The sequence below is a fragment of the Tiliqua scincoides genome, chromosome 3 (assembly GCF_035046505.1).
Source record: "Tiliqua scincoides isolate rTilSci1 chromosome 3, rTilSci1.hap2, whole genome shotgun sequence".
In the NCBI taxonomy this organism is placed as follows: Eukaryota; Metazoa; Chordata; class Lepidosauria; order Squamata; family Scincidae; genus Tiliqua; species Tiliqua scincoides.
This window is the reverse complement of record NC_089823.1, coordinates 236352853-236374488: the sequence shown is the minus strand read 5'-3', so window position 1 is coordinate 236374488 and position 21636 is coordinate 236352853. Positions and strand designations below refer to the sequence as shown.

Below are 21636 nucleotides of genomic sequence, written 5' to 3'. Positions count from 1 at the left end.
TTGAAAAATAGCCCCCCTTCCCCCACAGGGGCACAATCCTGGGGATCGCTTTGCTGCCTCTGCCCCTTGCCCCCACCCCTTAAAGGGAACGGGGCATCATTACATGAACTGGTGGGTCGCGACCCACCCGTTTGAGAACCACTGTTCTAGAGCATTCTGGTCCAAGGGAAAGAATTTCAGTCCTCACCTTCTCAATTTCCAGGTCAACACTGTACAGAACCTTCTGCAGTCGGACATTTGTTGAGTGTATGGGTTTGTTCTCCTCCTCGGGGCACAGGGGTTCAACACCATCCACTAAAAGATGACCCTTCTGCTCAGCCAGCATTGCCTGCTGTCCCTCATGATGTTGCTGCTTCATCTTTTCTTTCTTGTCTTTGGCCATCTTGTCTTTTTTCATTTTAGGGGTCATCTTGGGTGAGCTCTGGACACTAGCATGAGAGGATTCCCATGCCAAGGTAGCATTTTTCACCTCTATGGCGGTGTGAGGATTGGCTGGTTTTTTCTTTATCATATGAACCTCTTCCATTAGAAACAAACTCTGATAGGAGTTGTGAGAGAGGTGCAAAGATGAGATATCTGGTCAAGACCGGGGAGTGGGGAACAAGCCTACGGCACGCACACGTTGCAAAACACATCAGGCTATACAGTGGGCGGAAGCTGAAGAGCAAAAAGTTAGCCCATTAGTGAAGACTAACTCCAGGTCCACAAAAGGGCCTGGCTATCCATGGGTGTGGCACTTCTCAGAGGAGACTTCTGAAATGGTCCCATACTCTACACACTGACGTGCACAAAACAAGATTATGTTTAATAGCTTGCCCTCACTATTGCTTGCCCTCATATTTGGGTAACAGGGTGACAGAGAGCAAAACAAGGAAGTAAAGGAAAGGCTGGTTCATCAGAAAAACCACAAATCTTAAAATGAGATGGAAATGTGTCTTAAATCAGCATTCAGAAAAGTTATATTCTTTGCACACTACGGATAGCACAGCATTGCAAACAAAGCTTCTATGCCCACATTATCCAGTTACTCAAAAGATATTGCTGTGTCTGACAAACTACTCAGGCAAATCAAATGGACAGATGCATTTTCTGCTCATTAACCAGCATTTCCAACACCAACTCCCAACCCAGAACTGTGGTAACTACATTGAAATACTATCCAAATTAACAAATTATGAGCCCCTTACTGACAGGATCACAGGTTCATTTAGGATTAATTCCGTTGTTCTCTCACCTTCTACTATCTAATATTTTCTTTTAGCATCCTATACATTTAAAAGTGGTTTTGTCGCACATCTCAAATTAAAAAACCCACAATTCTGATCACCCCAATTTGTTTACCTATGAAATTCTTGTATGTTCAAGTAGCAATAGCTTTAAAGCCTACAGGCCAATTATGGTTCAATGCCAACGTACAATGCCTTTAAACCACATGCGGTCTTTGACAGCTTAACATGAATCATCCTCAAATTTTTCCTGCCCCATGCCACTGCAAGAACTACACAACCAATAACACATTAAAGACCAAATCACCACCTGCAAAATGTAGCAAATCACAAAATGCTAATCACATTTGCAAAATGTAGCAAAAAAAGAAGTACTCACCTTGTATCGGTCAGCTGCAACAGATGCCTCAGACAGAGACTTCACAGAAAAAGGTGTGACTTTCAGAGCAAAGGTCATTGAATTGAACACTGTGACTACTGTAAAAGCCTGAAAACAAAAAGGTGGAAAGAAAAATGTCTGACTGCAGTATCTCCTAATGCAGTGTATCTCAAACTGTGGGTCGGGACCCACTAAATGGGCCGCGAACCAATTTCAGGTGGGTCCCCATTCATTTCAACATTTTATTTTTAATATATTAGATTTGATGCTACCATGTGATGTGACTGCATTTGGGGAAATGTTACAGACCTGTACTTTTAACAAGTTACTCTGTATATTCTTTTAACAATGATAACAAATAGGACTTACTCCTGGGTAAGTGTGGGTAGAATTGCAGCCGAGGATTGTTAAAAATTTTCCTGCCTGATGATGTCACTTCTGGTCATGACATCACTTCCGGTGGGCCCTGACAGATTCTCATTCTCAAAAGTGGGTCCCAGTGCTAAATGTGTGAGAACCACTGTCCTAATACAATGGTTCCCAAACTGGTGGGTCACGACCCACCAGGGGAACTAGAAAAGGGCTATTTGGTTTTAAGAGAAATGGCCCGGAAATTGGCAGCAACGTGATCGCCATGATCATTGTGCTGCTGGGCAGTGAAGGGGCTTTGAACTTACCTGGGTAAGTCACTATGACTCACCGGAGAGTCTGGGGAGTCTGTGACCCCCCCTGTAGCCCTACCCAAGACTTGGATATGTTGTAAAAAGGGGGGAAAAACCATTTCCAGTTTTCATCCTAAAATAGGAAGTACAGGTGGAGCCTATTTATCCGCGTTAGTTGTGTTCCATGACTCGACGCAATTAACAAAAAATGCATTGTGCTAAATTCCATAGAGTTACACAAATACACTGCAGCCTGACACTTCTGGATGGAAGGAAACTAAGGCAGCTGTTCTCAATCCCCTCCCCTCCCCTCCTACTCAGCCCTCCTGTTGCCAGCTGTCCTGCTTCTTTCACAGTTGGATGGTGAACTTGCTTGGGAAGTCTCATCCTCTGTGCCCCAGACGGCCTCCCAACATCGCTGCAGGTTCTCCTCCTCCTGCTCCTGCAGCCCTCCCTGGATACCATCATGGAAGCTCCTCCCAGAGCATTCTGGGACTTGTAGTCCGGCTCTCTGCTCACCCTCACCTATCTCTCCAAGGCTTCCCAAGGCTTGCTGGAGCAGCCTGCATGTGGGGGGAGGGAATTCGGCAAACACTCCCTGGGTTTTTTTTAAAGCAAACCCCTCTCCTCCCCCTCCTGAGCCCTCCCCACTGCCAGCTGTCCAGCTTCTTTCACAGGTGGGATGCTGAGCTTTTCAGAGTCCAGCCCTATGCGTTTCTACTCAGAAGTAAGAAGAAGAAGTAACTGAGTAAGTGTGGAGAGTATCATAAGCTATATCTCATGCTTTGCTTGGTGGGAAGGCTTGCTTGTGTTGGTGATTGCCTGCATCATGGGGAGGGGGGGAATTCGGCAAACACTCCCTGGGTTTTTTAAAGCAATCCCCTCTGTTGCTACCATACCTGTGTGTGTGTGTGAGAGAGAGAGCGAGAGCGAGCTCCACCTTGCTGTTCTGGTTACACACAGTTTTCTGCCCCCCTCTTCAGCCTCTTTGCTGGCTCAGGGGCTCCAGGAATGTTTTACTGTTCCTTGGAAAGGGGAACCTCTTCCATGACTCCAGGGCTATTCCCTGCCTGGGCGAGGCAGAGCCTTTTTGCAGTGTTTTGGGCTGCCTGGAAACGGATGGAGAGGCCAGGGCAGGGTAAAGGAGGCAAAGGTGTGTGTGACTTTCAGTGCCTCCACCCCACTGGAGTGGAGACAAATCCACAGATAAAAAGTCTGTGTATAAATAGGCTTCACCTGTAGTTTTTTTTTTCCTTTTTACAACATTTCCAAGCCTCAGGGAGGGCTGCAGAGGGGGGTCGCAAGCTCCCCAGACCCACCAGAGAACCATAGCGATCCCCCCCTGTTAAGTTAAAAAATCCCTTCCCTGCTTGGCAGCAATGCCATCATGGCAATCACATTGCTGCCCCTCCATGCACATTTAACACTTCACATTTAATCCCTCTGACTAGGTGGACAGGTTTAGGACCCTTATGGATTAAGGCAGATGGAGTTCCACCCACAATTTTGTCAGTCAGATATTTCTGTTCTATTACGGCCAGAAATATAATTTGACCCATTTACTCACACTAGGGCTACACTTTGAGCCAACACTGAATTAAAAATTGGGGCGGAATCCTTTTTTTTGGAAGAATTGGGTGGGCATAAGATTTTTTACTCTGGATCAGCTGGTCGATGATGATCAGGAGTTTTTTTTCCTTTGACAAATTGAATAGTAAATATGAATTGCCATGTTTAGCAATAAATAAGTAAGGGCCCAATCCTATCCAGTTTTCCAGCACTGATGCAGCCATATCAATAGGGTGTGCACTGCATCCTGTGGTGCTGGTGGGAGTTATGGAGGCCTCCTCAAGGTAAGGGAATGTTTGTTACCTCACCTTGGGTCTGCATTGTGGTTGCATTGGCAATGGAAAATTGGATAGGATTGGGACCTAAGTTATTAGTAAGTAAATTTAGTCGAGTTGCAATGTCAGCATCTCAGGTACCTTCAAATTTAGTAACATTAGCTGAATCTAGTATGAAAAAGAAGCCTACAATATTGCTATATAAACATTTAAAGTCATTGAACAAATATGACCATAATAGTCTTTGGGACGTGTGGAATGACAAGTTGGAAAATCCTATCTTAGATGACCAACAGCAGATTGCAATAGCAAATGTAACCAAAATATCTACGGATCTTAAGGTTGATCCAGCAAAAAATCCTTTTTAGCATCTACTGGACTCCCAAGCATTTGTTTAGTAAGGGACTTATTAAGGAATCAGATTGTTGGCGATGTGGTGAGCGTAATGCTTCAGTCCGACATACGTTCTGGTCTTGTGCTGTTATACAGGCACCTTGAATAGAGGTTATTAGTAATATTAATCAGATTTTGAAGCATTCAAGTTTTTTATAGATATGTCCAATCTTTTGAATTATATACCAACTTTATGGAAACTTTCTGAAGGATAACAAAGATGGACTCTCTGCAAACTCTCTGACAGTTGCAAAAAGACTTCTATTTAAAACTTGGAAGGACAAACACCCACCCACTATTATCTAATGGAATGGATAATCCAATGGCATTATCTATATTTGAATATGTTGCAAGCAGAAGACAATTTTGTGTTGATAAATTTCTTGATATTTGGAAACCTTTTTTTAGATATTTCTATATAGATTTTAAAATTCTTCTTACTTTCATCTTTCTATGTGCTGTTCTCACTTTTTTCTTTTTTCTTCTTTATAGATAACACTATGTACTAAAATTGTATCTTTTGTATGATGTTATTCACTAATAAAAGAGGTTTTTAAAAATGCAAAGACATACAGGGTTCCCAAAGTACAAGTAGGATGTTGGGAACCACTGTCTTCAAGTAAATCCAAGAATCATCGGCTACTCAGAAATAGCAGGAAAAACTCAATAGGAATATATTCAATAGGAAGTTAAACTCAAAGAGAAAAAAGCATCTTTTTGCTCCAGAAGCCTCCAACTTCTGGGGTGGGGAGTTAAAACACAACTGTCCTTCAGTGCTTCCTGCAGTATACATACTTCCTATCTCCTTGTTACCAGGAAGAAGGAACTAGGAATTTTTATAGCTGAAAATCTATATAGTTTCATGCAGTTTACAAGCAAATCAGGGAATTTACAGGTAAGACCAAATTTGCCATTCTCAGTGGTTCCAGGATGGCTCACAGTCCAATCCTGAGCTGCCCGTAGCACCCAGGTCTGGCGGCTCTGTGGAGGGCTGCCGTCGGATCCTGTGCCTCCCGCACTACCGCGGGAGACTCCTTGGGAGAAGGGGACATTCGTCCCCTTCCCCCAAGTAAAGGAAGCAGCCCCACAATGGGCCTACTCACTTTAGTGGTGACCAAAAGGTTGGCGCTAAAGTAAAGGTGCTCGTGTAGGGCGCGCAGCCCTGCATGAGTGCCTTGGATCCTGCGGAGCTCTGCTCCGCAAATCCACCTCACTCACTCCCCTCAACATGCCTCCTGCCCGCCCCCGGCCACGCCTCCCGCCGGCCTCCCCCTCCCTGGAACGCCCCCATGCCCCCGCCCCCCCTTTTGCAGCCCGGTGGTCCAGGAGACAGCAGAGTTGCGGAACCCAGGCGACCGCCGTGCACTAGCCCAGTGCCAGCGTTTGCGACTGAGGTCCATGGTGCGGAGCCGTGCCACGGACCTCAGGATTGGGCTCTCAGTTCTCTAAATCCTACAGAGGTTCTTTAACTTTAAAAACCAAAATGCCCAGCATGCCTGGCAACTGTCAGAGTCACCTACCCTAATCTGAGAAGCAGAAGGAAACCAGTATACTGGTGACAGCCTACTGCAGCAGCTGACCTTTCTAGGTTCATCGTGACCCCAACTCGTGCACTTCATCACTGAAATCCATGCCAGGGACAAAGCCTGTCAACCATTAAACTGGAAGACTCCTCCTGCCCCTTCTCATGGCACAGGACAGTAATGTGCAGAAATGATCACGATGATGCCGCCCAATGAAGAGTTACCTGTGCTGCTGTGAGGTCGTAGCCAAGGATCATATGGACAGAGAAGGTCACCACACTGGCAATAACCACAACGATAGGAGCCACTCCCACAGTAATACTTTGAAAGTAGCCAGCACGTTCTAAGATTTTACGTTCTTCCTCTCTTATTTCTAGGAATAAACACCACCACATGCTTAAAAACTCCACATATTCAAATAAGCAAAAAAAGAAATGATCCACCTACATGGAGCTTTCCATGATGTTTGCAAGTTCCTGCTTCAGCATTCACGATATTACAGATACGCTCAGAAGCAAAATTCATAATCACAGAAGCACAAAGCATAATCACACAGATTACACAGGCCTACAAAACTGAGGGTCAGAAAAGTTTTTCCCAAACTTTATGGTGGTTTGATATGAATTTGGGGTGCCAATTCCAAAAATGGCATCCGTTTTGCCCTATCACGCCTAGTTTTGGAGATGTAGTATAGCCTCTTTAGTAAATGGTTCAAGCAGCTTCCTCATGAGGAAGCCATGGTGTAGGCTTCCTCATGAGGAAGCTGCTTGAACCATTCACTAAAGAGGCTATACTATATCTCCAAAATTAGACGTGATAGGGCAAAACGGATGTCATTTTTGGAATCGGCACCCCAAATATACCCAGGAATTGGTGTAACATTTAAGGAAACAAATATGTGTTGGCCTGTGTTATTATTCACAACATAGCCATTAAACACCATCATGCTTTGCAGTTAAACATTTATAACACTAGGGAGGATCAGGCTTAACAATTTGCAGGCAATGCAAGTTCACTAAAACCAAAGACCCTTACACTTTAAAATCAGCCAAGGAAATATAATAAGAGCAGAAGAGTCACACAGAGTCCGGGAACAGAGCATTTAATGATCTGATTTTTGCTGGCATTTTTTTTTTTTTTTTTTGGGGGGGGGGTTTAAGGGAGATAAAAGATACTACACATTAGTCAATGAGAAGGAAAACTGACACTCACTCAGAACATTCTGGGAAAAGGCTTTAACCCAGGCGTACATTTTAATGAACTTAATGTAGTTAAGAACTTCATTCATTTTCTGGACACGCTCATCAGTTGCCGAAACACATTGCCTTCTGAAATAAGCTGTTAGGCGAGATGCAAACATCTGAAACAAAAAAGAGGCAGCATGAAACATGGTAGCAGACACACCAGACTCCTTCCAGATACAAAACAGATAAATGAACAACACATGACAAGAGTGAAAATGCATCTGCCTGCCATACTATTTTTCTCTATATGGTTCCTACTCTACCTGGAGGAAGAGACAGGGTTATGGGGGACTGCCAAGTTTCCATTACAAGCAAATTACACAAGCAAACTACATTTCATTCCTCTAACTCAGTGGTTCCCAAACTTTAGGAGCTCAAGGACCATTGAGGTAAATATTGGAATAGTCATGGACGATATGCAACCCACCACCACCCCCCCGCACACAAAAAATACAATTTAACTTGTGATATTAGAGATGTATTATTTACAGAGAAGATTTGTGGGTTTCTGCTTTTCTTGCAGCTTGCAGGCAGCATGTTCTCCGCCCTCTAAGGTAGTGTTTCTCATACTGTGGGCTGGGACCCACTAGGTGGGTTGCGAGCCAATTTCAGGTGGGTCCGCATTCATTTCAATATTTTATTTTTAATATATTAGACTTGATGCTACTATGGTAAGTGACTACATTTGGGGAAATGTAGCAGATCTGTACTTTTAATAGGCTACTATATATATGCTTTTAACAATTATAGTAAATGGGACTTACTCCTTGGTAAGTGTGGGTAGGATTGCAACCTAGGATTGTTAAAAATTTTCCTGCTTGATGATGTCACTTCCGGTCATGACCCACTTCCTGTGGGTCCTGACAGATTCTGATTCTAAAAAGTGTGTCCCAGTGCTAAAAGTTTGTGAACCACTGCTCTAAGGTGATCTGTGGGGGAGCACTTGCTCAGCAAGTTAGTACAAGTGATCAAAGTAGATTTTTTTTCCTGAGGCCTCACAGACCACCTGTGGTCCATGGACCGCAGGATGGGAACAAGAGCTCTAGCCTAAAGACCACTATAGCCATGACTTTCCAGCAATGTCTACATGCATCAAGACAGATAAGAAATAATTGTGTGGCTACTTAGCATGTTCTCTTCCTTCACAGGATCAAAACTAAATAAATTATAATTATGAAGCAGCCTTTCTTCTTTCCCCCATTCCTAAATATGCAGATGAACGCATGCTTTCAAGTTTCACAGAAACAGCCAATGCAGCAAGAAAAAAGTAACCTATTCTCAATTGCATACAAAAATCAGGATATTTCTCAGTAATACCATTTGCTTGTCTTTCTTTCCAACTCAATTGGTTGCCTGCAAGTAATGCGTTTAAGCACCAAGCTGTTAGGCAAACATTGCCCTAAACACAAAGAATTAACAGAGACAACACTGTAAATGTAGTATGTCAGGATGGCAAACTACAGTAATCATTCTAAAGGCAACATCTCTGTTAAGCCACTGATTCCTTATGTCAGACTAAGATTGCAGAAACTGGCAACATACCTTTATTCTACTTAACACACCTCCTTCCAATCTAACAAAAACAGGCTTGCTTGTTCCTTTCAGTTTATGCAATAAGTGGAAACAACAAGCATTGCTCAACAAGAGCCAGAAGAATTTTCCAGAGCGATGACATCAGAGGAGGAGCAAAAGCTAAACAAACAGACCAACATTAGGACAGCACAAAGGAAAAAGGATGGCACAACTCAGCATCTCTGTGCTGACTGAATATCGCCTGGGCTATTGTTTATTCTGGATGTGAACAATTTTTGAGGCCAATCTGAACTCCTAAACTGCCAGGAGCAAGCATGTCCAGTTCAGGAGAACATCACAACTACCTCCTCCTCAGGTTTCCTTCAGCATTCTCTTCTCATTCGCCATTCAAGAGGTGGGTTCACATTTAGTTTTGTGTGCCAGCAACCATCTACTCACCATTGCTGGATAGAAGAGGATAAAGACCGCTGATCCCAAGAAACCTGTTGGTCCCAGAATAACAATGTTATAAACCATGCCTAGAATGGCAACAACCGGACCTCCAGCCAACAAGCTGCCCACAGCTGCCGCCTCAAACATTCTCTGTCCATCATTGGAACACACATTAATGAGCTGGAATACACAAAACACAGGAAAAGTTGATTAGAAACAGCAACTTAAACCATCAACAGAAAATGAAACAAAGAAAAAAGTTGCCTTCACACCAGTACTACTGAAAGCAAGCACAACAATTTGAGCTTCCTGTCACCAGAGGCACAGTTATTTCTCTGGCTCTAATAATACAAGCAAGTAGCAGCATTTAGACAAAAGAAGATCCCTTATGTGGAATCAGACAAAGCTGGCCCATCTATAAGGCCAACTGAAGCAGCTGCCTCAGTGGATTTGTAGAGGGCACCCACTTCTATCCATCTGCTTGCCTACACTGAGATTCTCCTCTTCCCCCCACTCCCTGGATTGGAAAAGGGAATAGAGCATAAGTGTGTGCCTGTGGGGGGTGCTACCCATGCCTGTAAGCAGTGGCGTAGCTAATGATCATGTAGCCCGGTGCCAAGCTCAAAATGTTGCCCCAGAAGTGATATCACAACCAGGAGTGACGTCACACCCGGGTTCTTTGAAAAGTGAAAATTGGGAAGAACCCATCTCCCCCCAGAAGCTCACCACCCACTTGCTCTGCTGCCTTTCAGTGGCATAGCTAAGGCATTTATCTGCTGCCTGGGGTCAAAGAAGGTTTTATAGCTCGCCCTCCATGACAAAGTCAAATTTAATTAATTAAGTAAATAAATAAAAAGTTATTGGTTCCCTGCTGTATCATAACAACATCTCATTGGCATTCAGAACAATCAGTCTCATAGGTCAGTTTTGAGTTAAGCAAATATACATTTTGTTCCATAAGGCAGTTGTGTTTTCATTTTCTGGTTAATTGGCCATAACTTTTGATAGAATACAAATATTCCAATGCAGTTTGTTTCATTGAATTCTGCATTAAATTACCTTGCCAATGATATATAACATGATGGTATTATTCATACATACCAAGATTTTCACAATTTTGGTCACTAGTGTCAAGCTCAGCTTGTTGCCCCCCTAAAGCTTGATGCCTGGTGCAACTGCTACCCCCTGCACCCCCTTAGCTACGCCACTGTCTGTAAGATAAGTACTATCTACACTGCAGCTGGAGAGTTGAGGGTTAGAGAAAGTAGCTTGCATAAGGCCACTTAGTAATTTCAGTCTTCAGATGAATGACCTGCTTTTCCCCCTATTTTTTGCCTATTTCTTATTTTGGCACACTCAACTCACCAGGAGCTCCTGTGCAGATTCAGAAGTCTAAAAAACAGCTGAGGGGTCATATTGTCAGCAACTTCTGTCTGTTGTTTGAAAATTCCATTTCCCAAACATGTGCTGTTTGTGAATTTGGATTCACTTCCTGTCTGGAATAGTCAGCCCCCCTCTGGGATTGGCATGTGCTTAGCAAATGGACTGCCAAACCTGTCCATCTAGGTCAGAGAGGTGAGATGGAACGTTCAGGGGGGCTCCGCGACTCCAACCAAGTAACTTGATGACATCAAAGCAAAGTTATACATTTCCCGGACTACAGGAAATGTGGGGTGTTCTCTACCAGTTGTGCCTCAATGAACCATTTGTTGGGTGCTCCTCGCTGAGCTCCCACTTGTTAACCCACAAATGCAAGGACCAGGAATCCTTGAACAATGTACGTTGCTTAAGGACCAAACAACTAGATTGTGATCAGGGAATTTCCTGTTGCTTTGTCTGCTAAGTTACTCCAAGCAGCGTGCAAGCTTCCCCCGGCTTGACACACTGACAGTTTTGAATAGCATCTCACCTCTATCTGCCAGGCATATCTGATTACTGTATTAATTTAGTGAAAATTTTTCTTTGAACTTTCCAGCTCAGCATAGGCATTTTTCATCAGGCTGCTTGCACTTTTACTAGCCCTCTTTTTCCAATTTTGTTAATTCCCTTTTCTTTTGGACTTTTCACACACTAGTTACATTTTGACCCTTGGTCTGCCTGCTCCATGTTCATGGGTAATTCAGTGGACTGTCACATCTCTTTGCTCTGAGGACACTGCTATGGGTTTGATTTTTAATAACAGCCTCTGAGATTCAAAGCTCTCCTAGGAGGAGTTTTTTCCCCCCAGATGACCTTCTTTTGCCTGTTCTCTGTAGCCTGAGATGGTGGTAGCAATTTTTTGCCCTGTTCGGCTGCTGGTTCAAATAAAGAGAAAGCAAACAGCAGGAAGGGGTGTTAGCAAACACTAACCACTAGGCATTACTCCCTTTGGTCACCATGTCTTCTCCCAGAATATCTTTCCCTGACACTATGCTACATCAACTTCAGATAGCAAAAAGACAGCACATCTTCTTGGAACAAACTTGGATAGGCTACAATTACAGAGGGAAATGCTTCAGGGATATCTGAATAATGATTCGCCTGTGCCCACTGTGTCTATCTGAAGGCTGTATCTGCTAGACTCAAGACATACATGGCAGCAATCTTTCATCTAGTTAGGGACCAGAGCATGTCCTGCAAAAAGCATAAATACCTATATAACACCTGCAAATGCAAGTGAGACCTAAATAAACAGAAATAAAAGAAAAATACAAGGAGGGCCATATCTGCCAATTCAGTTATCTGTGGATTCCCCCCGCCCCCCCGTAAGTGGGCTCAGAGGACCCTCCAGAAGTGAAGGGAGCAAAGCTCCCCTCAGCTCCAGAGGGTGGGGGACAGGCGTTCACCTGTATCCAGATGAAATTTGATATGTGGTTATAATTGAAACTGGTTGAAAGAGCAAAGCAATGAAAGCTGATGAAAGTCAAAGTGTTGTCGTCAGAGCATGCAGGCAACACCACTAGAGATATACAGCTTCCAGGGCATGTTTGACTGAATGGCATTGCCAGAAGGATGGATTCCAGTTTACCTCTCCCAAAGACTTCTCCTTGATACTTTTCAGCTTGAGTATTTTCTTGAAAGCCATGGTCAGGATAGCTCCCCGCAGTCGGACACCAGTGCGGTAATTTAAAGCCCAGGTTAAAGCCAAGGACCAGGAACGCACTACTTCCATCATAAAGATGCCAAAAACTAACAACAGGCTGTACTGCACATTGGGCTCCATTTCCTGTGTGTACTCAAGGAGGTGTTTCACCACAAATGCCTAAGGAAGAAATGCAAGCTTGCGTGAACACCCCAACGTGCCAGAGGAACCATGTGATAATTTTATGTTAAGTTAGAAATAAGTGAGCTACATTATATCCAATATAAAATTCATATTTAAAAAGAAGTATTTGAATAAGACTGAAGCAGTTACACTGTCTGCTGAAGTCAAGCAGGAAGTCAAATTTAGCAACAGGAGTGGGAGGAATTGGAAACTGCAATTCCTTACACAAAACTTCTGCTCCTTCATATCTCCTAACTTAACATAAAGTCGTCAGATGAAAGCAATCCATCAACATCAGGTACTTTAAAATAATCTGTACTTATGCAAAAATTGAGAACATTAAAAATATATAGTCCTTTACATGACATTAAGACCTTTGTTTCAAACGTGCTTATTTTATAAAAAGGAACAAATGTACCTACAGTTGAACTGGGGAAGAGTGTGAGAAGGACATTTTGCAAAACATTCCTGAAAATAAACATCAGCAGTTTAATAGTAAAGAAAAGGACAAGCAGTTAAAAAAATAAAGGTGATACCACTGATTAAAAAAAAGAAAAAGCCAACCCTTCACCCTCACCCCCCTGTCCTCCCCCCACTTCCAAAGACAAAAACAATTTTACCTCAGGATACCTCACATTTCACACACCACCTGCAGAAAGAGAAAGACAGTCCCAAAGCCACAAATCCCCAGTCACATGTGTTGTCTGAAGAACAGAGCAGCATCACAACTCACATTCGTCAGCAATATTAAGCACTAATAAATGGGAAGCAGGAAACTTTTATTCTTTTTTTCCAAGTACTATATTAAAATGGGCAACATCTCACAAAACACTATACAAAAAAGGTATTGTGGAAAACATACAAAACTGCATGCACAAGGAAAAATTATACAGGGCCTGAATCCAACACACAGTCTTGCTTCCAACATAAAATCAAGTTGAACTTCACATACACACAAAAATTAAATACAGGAAAAAGCAGAACCAATATTTGTTCACAAAGTCCAAGAAGTCGTAAAACTCATAAGGCTAGTCAGGAAGACTTCCAAGGCCAGGGGTGTGTGTTTGAGTGTATGTGCGCATGTGTATGTCTCACAACTTAACAGAACTTTGCTACAGCAAGGTTGCCCAGCTGAGTTTTTCCAACAATGATGCCTGTGGATGCCGATGCTCAAGGTTCTTTAATCAGAGCTGAGAAATACCTTTGCCCACCACAAAAATCTGAAAACAAGAAAGTGATTCAGGAAGACTTTTGGAGTCCGCGGGAAGTCCTCTTGACTAAAACAGGCTTTGCAATTCAGAGTTCTGTGCAACACAAGGATGGATGGAAACAAAAGCACACAGCTTCAAGCAAAGGCAACAGTTGCTAAAGCCGAGCATCAAGGGTCAGATTTAAAAAGGAAAGCAGAATGAGCATGAAAGTCTTGAGGTGGTCAATTCGGAATGCCACGAGAACTCAGTTGTACTGCATTTCTGTCATGAGTTTTCCACATGCACACATTAAGAGACAGATGTCCAGGGAGTTTACAAAGAGACCACCATTAAAAAAGAAAACCCAACCCAAAAAAACTATGAATCTGTGATCAGCGCACATGAGCCCATGTTCAAAAGTTACTCTGTGTCAGCTTTCGCTTCCATTTGGCTTGTTTTACATCCTCTGTGTTGAGTTGTAACTTGCTATGCAGCTAGTTCGCTGTTACTTAGCAAAAAGATCTTTAGTTTCTTTCCACATTCAATCCAACAAAGGCAACCGAGTCACTGGAAAGGCCAAGAACCCCTCTCTGCTTGACGTTCATGAGCCACAACCCAGAATGGCCACTGTTTTCTCACGTACCACAGTACTGAAGAAAAAGTCTCCATAGGAAACATGTGCAACATCAAGCAGGATCCTTCTCTCCCTCAATAACTCTAAGTTAAATTGTTTGGAAACAGAATCAGTGACTCTGATGAAGAGACATCGCTTACTTTATTTTTAATAAAGCCTTGAAGAAAGAGCAGTTTAAGGGAAGAGACAACACTTACATTCTTGGAAAACATTGTTCATTGTTAAAGGCATAAAAATCCCAACACATACAATATAATAATTATAGCTATCAAGACTAGCAGAATTATGGGAAATTATTCCTGGAAGCAGCTGTCCTTGATTGCCTATCTTAAGCATTCCCATTGAATAAATGTCACCTTACCTTTCATCTTGGCGTTGGATTCTGCCCAGCTTGACTGTCTCATTCTGATCGCAGAATACAGCCATCCTGGAAATTCTAAAGAACAGCTTCTGTCATTGCTTTCACTACAGAGAAAGATTCCCCCAAACCACATCCAGCACTTTACAGCACAAAGCAAGCTGTGACTGGAGTGGACCTGGAAGAGTGGGAGGCTTACCTCAAATGGCTACCCAATCCAGCCACCCTTCCCACACCCCACAATATCTTCTTCAGAAACTGCATGAGAACTCATAATGCACTTCACTACAACTTCACTTCACTTTTTTTGGTCTTTCAAAACAGGAAGGATGACTTCTGATATACATCATCATCAAACTTCAAGCCCAGATTTAAGACCCCTGGCTGAATCAAGCAGGAGTTCTTTGGCCCCAACCTGAACAAGAAATGTTTAGCAGCCATCTGAACAGAATATTACCACTCTTTTTTTTTCCTAAAGTTGCACCTTGTTCTATCCTATAGAGTTCTGATGCTATTATAAAATTTGAAGCTGTTTCAAGTGGATGAAGGTCAAAATATGGGTTTGAAAATGATGCTAGACAAGGACACTGTACAATTATTTATGTGCTTATTTATTAAGATAAGGCTATTGCAAGTTTGAATAATACTAGGAGCTTATAAACACCACCACTCCTACTTTTAGCAACAGTTACCAAGAGGAATTATAAAAACCTAATTGTGCTACTTCCTGCTAGTATTCCATGTTTATGGATTTTCAAAATGTCAGTTTGCAAAAACGTTTCCAATTCATTGATAAAAATGGATGAAATATTTTTTCAGGCATCACTTTTGCCCAAAATAATGTTTTTTTTAAGCTCACCAATACTTCAAGGAGAGACAGCAGATGACTTTAAAGGCAGTGGAGAAAGGCTATCATTTCTCTTGTTCCAAATGATGGAATCAAAAAGGGAGCTATTCATTCACAGATGACTGGACAATAGTGGATGTGCAGAGGAGGTCTCATAGACCTAGACTGCACAGGGTGAACGTGATTCAGTTCCTTCCTTTCTCTCAGGTTGGATCTGATGAATTAGAATCATGCAGCCTAAAGACATTATGGACAATACTGCTGCCAACTCTGCAAGAGGTAAAGAGCATCCACAAGACCCTGTAGTGAAACAATGACAGAAGCTCTTCTTGGGGGGAAGCTGGTTCTGTTAAAACCTCATTCTTACTAGTAAGTATCACCATAACCAATTAATCCTGTTTAATTTCCATTTAGTTTCCATTACCAACTGTTAAACAAAAAATAGGAAGACAAAACTATTTACTCCCTTCTTACGGAACAAACAAAAAATCTCTTAAGATTTAAGAAAAATAGATGGGATTTGGGAATTTAAAGGAATTTAAAGGACAGACAAATGCACCTCAGCTGTACTTACCCAAACACTGAACCATTCCGCTTAACAGCACACTGAAATGTGTACTACAAGCAATAACTGCTCCTACTCCTCAAGGGAAATGTGTAGAGAATAGATTTAGTCAAGATGGCAAAAAGAGTAAATCTTGCACAACATGTGCAACAAACAGGTGACAAGAAAACGTTGTGAATGTCAAGTTCTATATACTGCATCTGCATTGCCAACCAAGAGCTGGTATCAACAGTCTTCCAGTCACACCACCAAAAAGGCAACTGACCCAACTGTCTTTCATACAACTCTGCAGAATCCTCCAAGCCCTGTTACCTGTGGATCTCAAGGAACCTAACAGTAGTGCTCCATTTCTTGCAGAGATCAAAGCAAATGACCTACAAAGGACTGTTTTTGTTCATTGATTTTCAGTAAAAAAAACACCTCAATATCCTCCCCTATCTGACCACCTAGTACAACCAGTAAACATACACATGCCCCTAAAACAATTCAAAAACTTTCTTAAGATTCTCAGAGCATTCTGGAAAGGTCTATTTCCTCTCTGCAAATTGCACGTCATATTTCTAAAAAAAGGGTTTGAGATTCACTGCAATGCAACTTGTATACAATTAGTGCTGGCCATAAGATGGAGCCCACTGTGGACATCAGACAAAGGACAGATAATACTTACTGGTCCACAGAAGCCAGCAAGTTGCGTAACCATCAAGCACACTATGGAGATGATGAGCCTGGTACGACAGAAGACCCACACAACCTTGCGGAGCGAGGCTTCATCTGGCCCACATTCTTGCAGTTCTTGGTGCCACAACCGTTCTAGCCTAGAATATCACAAATATACATCATGGAATCCTTTCATTAAGGAGACAATGTTTTAAAAATTTAAAAAGGTAAAGGAAAGCTCTCCAAGGGGAACGGTTGAGTTCTTTTAAATACACAAGGACAAAGAAGTTTCAGCTCCTTTCTGAAGTAGAAAGAAAAAACACATGTGAAAAAGGAATGCAAAATTTCCAAAGGGTTGTGCCATCGAAAACAGCTCATCATCATCAGACTTACAGTGGGCTTTACAAGCAGCTGACAGACGGTAGGGAGAGGGATTTCTGTACGAACAAAGAACAAGCAAGTCATACCTTCTACAGTTAACCTCTGAAGACTCATGCGTAGACACAGAGTATACATCTTCTGTCAGTAGTTCCCCTTTCTTGTAGGCTAATCGTGCCAAAGGAGTAAGCCAAGAGAAAGTCATATAGGAGAAAAGTCCAGCATTATCTATGGGGTGTGGATGTCTATAAATATAGAAGCAGAGAGATTATAATCAAAAGGAGGAACAAGACACACACTATAGTGTTCCAAAGTAAAATAAAATATTTTATTACTCAAGAGACTGGGTGCCAGTTTCCATTCAAAAGCATAACTTAATGAGCATCATTGCAATTTCTGAGCCAACATTTCAATTCACACCCACATCTGTTTTGGTCCTCCTGCCTTCAAAAAGCTTTGTCTGTAATTCATTAATACGACGTCTGTCTTACTTGGAAGTAGTCCGGATGGGTTTCAGCAAGTTCAAGCCATAGTGATATTTCCCTTTGTGATGGTCCTCATCCAACACTCCCAAAGGATAATTTGTCAAGGCATCTAATGAAAGGCCTTCTGCCCGGGCAGCCAGTTCCAATGCATCTTGGCATTCCACCTGCTTGATAGGGAAAATTGTGAAAAAATATGCTACAGAGTGAACTTAAATCCTATTCTTTCTATCTCAGACAATTTCATATCATGTTAATTTGGGAAAAGTAGGGATTATCGATCATGCCCTGCTTTAATGGAAAGTGCAAGTCTTATTTTCCCATTTTGCACAACTGGAAAGCCAGAAGCTATTCACTAAAGAGAATGATGCCAGATCATCTTGTTTCTTCCTCTGATATCTGGTAGCTTACAGATATGATTAAGATAGCCTCCTGAGCATGATAACCTCAATGATAAGTGATCTAAAAGGTCACCAATAGTTAGCAGTTGGCTTCCTCCAATCCCTCTGGTTACACAACTTTGCAAGCTTTACTGATTTTTTTCCCTACAGTCATGGTACAAGAATGTCAGTGCATTCTATGGCCAAGGGACTAGAAACTTACTTTACTACAAATAGCTATGCCATCATCTGATCTGAAAGCATATGCAGAATATGGAAAATGTTAGCATACCATTAAAAAAACACAAACCATCAACCAAGTATTCAAAAAGCATTTTTTAAAAAGGGAACACTGTCAGTTAACGGTGATCTTTATGGGACTTCCAACAAGCTGAGGTTAGCATTCTCTCAGACACCCATGTAAGCACTCCATCCTTTCTAACACTTAGCCCATATGTTCATTTTCAAGTAACAAAACTTTTGCATCCATGCTAATTCATAGACTTTACTGCTGCTTAAAAGTTGGAGGTGGACTTTCATCCAATACAAAACTGGGGGAAATAAACTGCTACTAAGTGAGAGCAAGCATTTTGCAATTTTCATTAAGAGAAAGAGTTCAATGTAGATACACGAGCAACAAAAGTTCACGCCTCCCCCAGCAACTACATATGCCACCTTAAGAAGGCCCATTTCTACATACTTTTATGCTAGGCTGCCCACACTGCCAGACAGCACTTGTGGGTATTTAGATCTTAAGTAACAGACTTGTTCAATAAGGCTAAAGCAAGGGTGTTCGAATTTTTTGGCAGGAGGGCCACATCAGCTCTCTGACACTGTGTCGGGGGCCAGGGAAAAAAAGAATTAATTTACATTTAAAATTTGAATAAATTTACATAAGTTTACATAAAATAATATATTAAAGATGAATTTATATGAATGAATGAAGGTCTTGCAATAGCTCAAGGCCTATAAAAGGCCTTGCACAAAACAAGGCTGGTGTTTCCTTTGCTGCTGCCACTACATCACAGATATGAAACAGCAAGCAATGGAGGGAGCCCTCATCCCACAGCTCACGTGAGAGGTCAAACAGTCGCCCTCACGCTGACAGCAGTTGCACTGGGCCAGTGAGGGCTCCAACAAATCTTCAGAAGGCCAGAGGCTCATTGGAGACTGGGGGCTCCTTGAGGGCTGCATTGGGAGTCCTTGAGGGCTGCAAGTGGCCCCAGAGCTGGGGTTTGGGCACCCCTGGGCCAAAGATTCATCTAGAATGGCAGCTTGCTTCCAGCAGTGGCTGCCAGATACTTTCATAAACTTCTTTAGAGCAGTGCTCTTCAATCTTGTACCCTGATCCCAAACAAACAAACTGGGGACCCATTACTGATTCTGCTCCCCTCCCAGGACTCTATCTGCCCACTCCTTGCCCCCATTACACACTCCCAGCACTGCTAACCAAATATTCTTATTAGAGAGAACAGAAAAAGTTACTGTGAAACCTGGCACTAGTGAAAACTATTTCTGCACAATTGCTAAGAACCTGAGCAGGACTGAGATGTCATTTCTTTGTATTTGAAGGGGTACACTAGATGCCTCTTCCTTTGACTGGTGGTGCTCTAGTCCAGTGGTCTTCAACCTTTTTCATTCCTGTAATCCCACAACTGAGGCTTCGCAACCCCATTGGGGTCACAACCCCAATGTTGAAGAACACTGCTTCAGACATTCCCTAAAGAAAACAGCCCAACTCTGTTGTACACCCCCTGCACTTCTCTGAAAATAGAAGTCTATTTAGCCAGCACGGCTAATAACTGTTGATAGACTCTGTGAGACTACGCTGTCACAACACGTTACTTCCATAGTTGCAAAATGGCGTCAGTGGTCACAAAGACAAAAAAGAAGAGTTTTCCATAAGCATGAGACAGATGTAAGATACAGAAGCGTAACAGATACACTTCTGAAGTATAACAAGGATGAAACCTGAGGGGAACCTGCCACAGGTGCTACACCAAGGGGGGCACAATTGTTTTTCTTAGACAGCACCTTCTCCTTTATTTACTATATTTCTGCCCCGCCTTTCTCCCCAAAGGGACCCAAGGAGGCTTCTCCGGAGAATTCGGAAGTCATGGAGGAGGCGGTACTTGAACAGCCACTTTGTGATCACACTGCCATTCCTTCTCCTGTGGGGGCTTCCCTTTGAAGGGGGCATTCCTTCAAGGGGGAGATCCCAGAGGAGAAGGAACAGGGGGTGGCAGCCAGATTGCAACGTGACCACTGACAGCCCCTCCTCCTCCAGGCAAACCTGGAAGTGACATCACTGCCCTGGGTGATGCTCTCCACTGTTTCGCCACCCCAGTTTCAGTGTCAGGAGTTGTAAAACCAGACTAGATTGATGTCAGATTTTGAACAGCTCTTGGGTGTACCAGCTATTTCTTTCCAACCAGTACTTTCACTTTCAGTACTTTCAGGCCAGGTCTGGCATATGCAGATTCTGGGTGCCTCTTTCAATCACATTTTAAATGCTTTCTTCATTCATCTGAAGTCTATCTTACTGTACTTCGCAACAAGGATTAAAACTGCTGCTCAGAATTTCCTATCCACTCCTCTAAGAGGAGTAGATTTATCTCCATAGTCAAGACTGAGCAAAAGCAGGGCTTTTCCATTTATTTATTTATTTTTGTAAGTACCATTTTTTCAAGCAAGACCTTTGTAGGTACCACATTTCCAAGTACTACCAGTAGGTATAATTGTGTATTGCCCCACAACTGCCTGTGTAACAAGGAAGAAGTTTCTTCAATTGTTGTTAGCTCAATCAGGAAGCTTTCCACCTTTCCTAACTGACATCTCTTCTGGAGGCCCATACCATCACACAGCCACACATGTGACCAGTGCACTGTCATCCAACCTCTGCCAGAGTCAGACCAGGCAGAGCAGTTTCAGAAGGGTCCAGTAGCAATGGGACCAAAGCACTGTCTCCCATACTGTGAAGTACCACCAGCCATACTCATACCACTGGTTCAAAAGCACTGAATTCGAGCTCTCCCTGTAATGTCTCAATGTCAGTGCTCCTTGTGACCTAATTTGGTGACTTAACCTCTTATTTATAACATTCTTTCTAAAGATGTGCTTCAGAACTATTTTTCCAATCATATTTTCTATCTACCTGAGAAGACTTGCTCCCATTTCTTTAGAAAATATTTCCTTACCCAGCATGTAATTAACCCATTTCTGCCCAGCCGACAGCTGTACACATTTGATCCCTGTTGCATATATGCACCATTAGGCAGAAATGGCTTAATCTGTGGAACTTCTTGCTAGAAGATGTAGTGATAGCGCCTGGCCTAGATGCCTAAGGGTGGCAGTTTCCAAACTGTAGGTCTGTGACCCACCAGTGGGTCATGACCCACTTTTTGGTGGGCTGTAAAACTGACAAGGCAGATTAGGCTATGTGCAGCAAGGATTAAACAACCTGCTACTTTGGGGGAGCACTGCTGCTGAATTACCATTATAACCACAGAGGTTTGAGCAGCTGGTAAAGTGAAACATTTTTTAAGGTGGGTCCCGATGCTAAAAATTTTGGGAACCACTCCCTAAGAAGATTCGACAATTTTATGGAGGAAAATTCCACCACAGATTACAAGCTGTGAAGGGTATGCCTCCTGGTTCTAGAAGCA

At 42.6% G+C, this 21636-nt stretch overlaps 1 protein-coding gene across 4 annotated transcripts in view; it reads right to left on the bottom strand.

The window, feature by feature from the left end:
- ABCC5 (ATP binding cassette subfamily C member 5) overlaps positions 1-21636 on the bottom strand; it is a 66595-nt gene that overhangs the window by 22623 nt on the left and 22336 nt on the right. Inside the window, exons 3-11 of one of the 4 annotated variants that reach the window (XM_066622602.1) lie at positions 17601-17761; positions 17199-17354; positions 16742-16889; positions 12244-12477; positions 9243-9416; positions 7240-7387; positions 6252-6400; positions 1606-1713; positions 188-538 (exon numbers count right to left, since the gene is read on the bottom strand). In XM_066622602.1, coding sequence (XP_066478699.1) covers positions 188-538; positions 1606-1713; positions 6252-6400; positions 7240-7387; positions 9243-9416; positions 12244-12477; positions 16742-16889; positions 17199-17354; positions 17601-17761 — 1629 coding nt within the window. Of the gene's footprint in view, positions 1-187; positions 539-1605; positions 1714-6251; positions 6401-7239; positions 7388-9242; positions 9417-12243; positions 12478-13106; positions 14741-16741; positions 16890-17198; positions 17355-17600; positions 17762-21636 lie in introns of those variants that run through there. The other 3 variants (XM_066622603.1, XM_066622605.1, XM_066622604.1) reach the window with 3 other exon arrangements.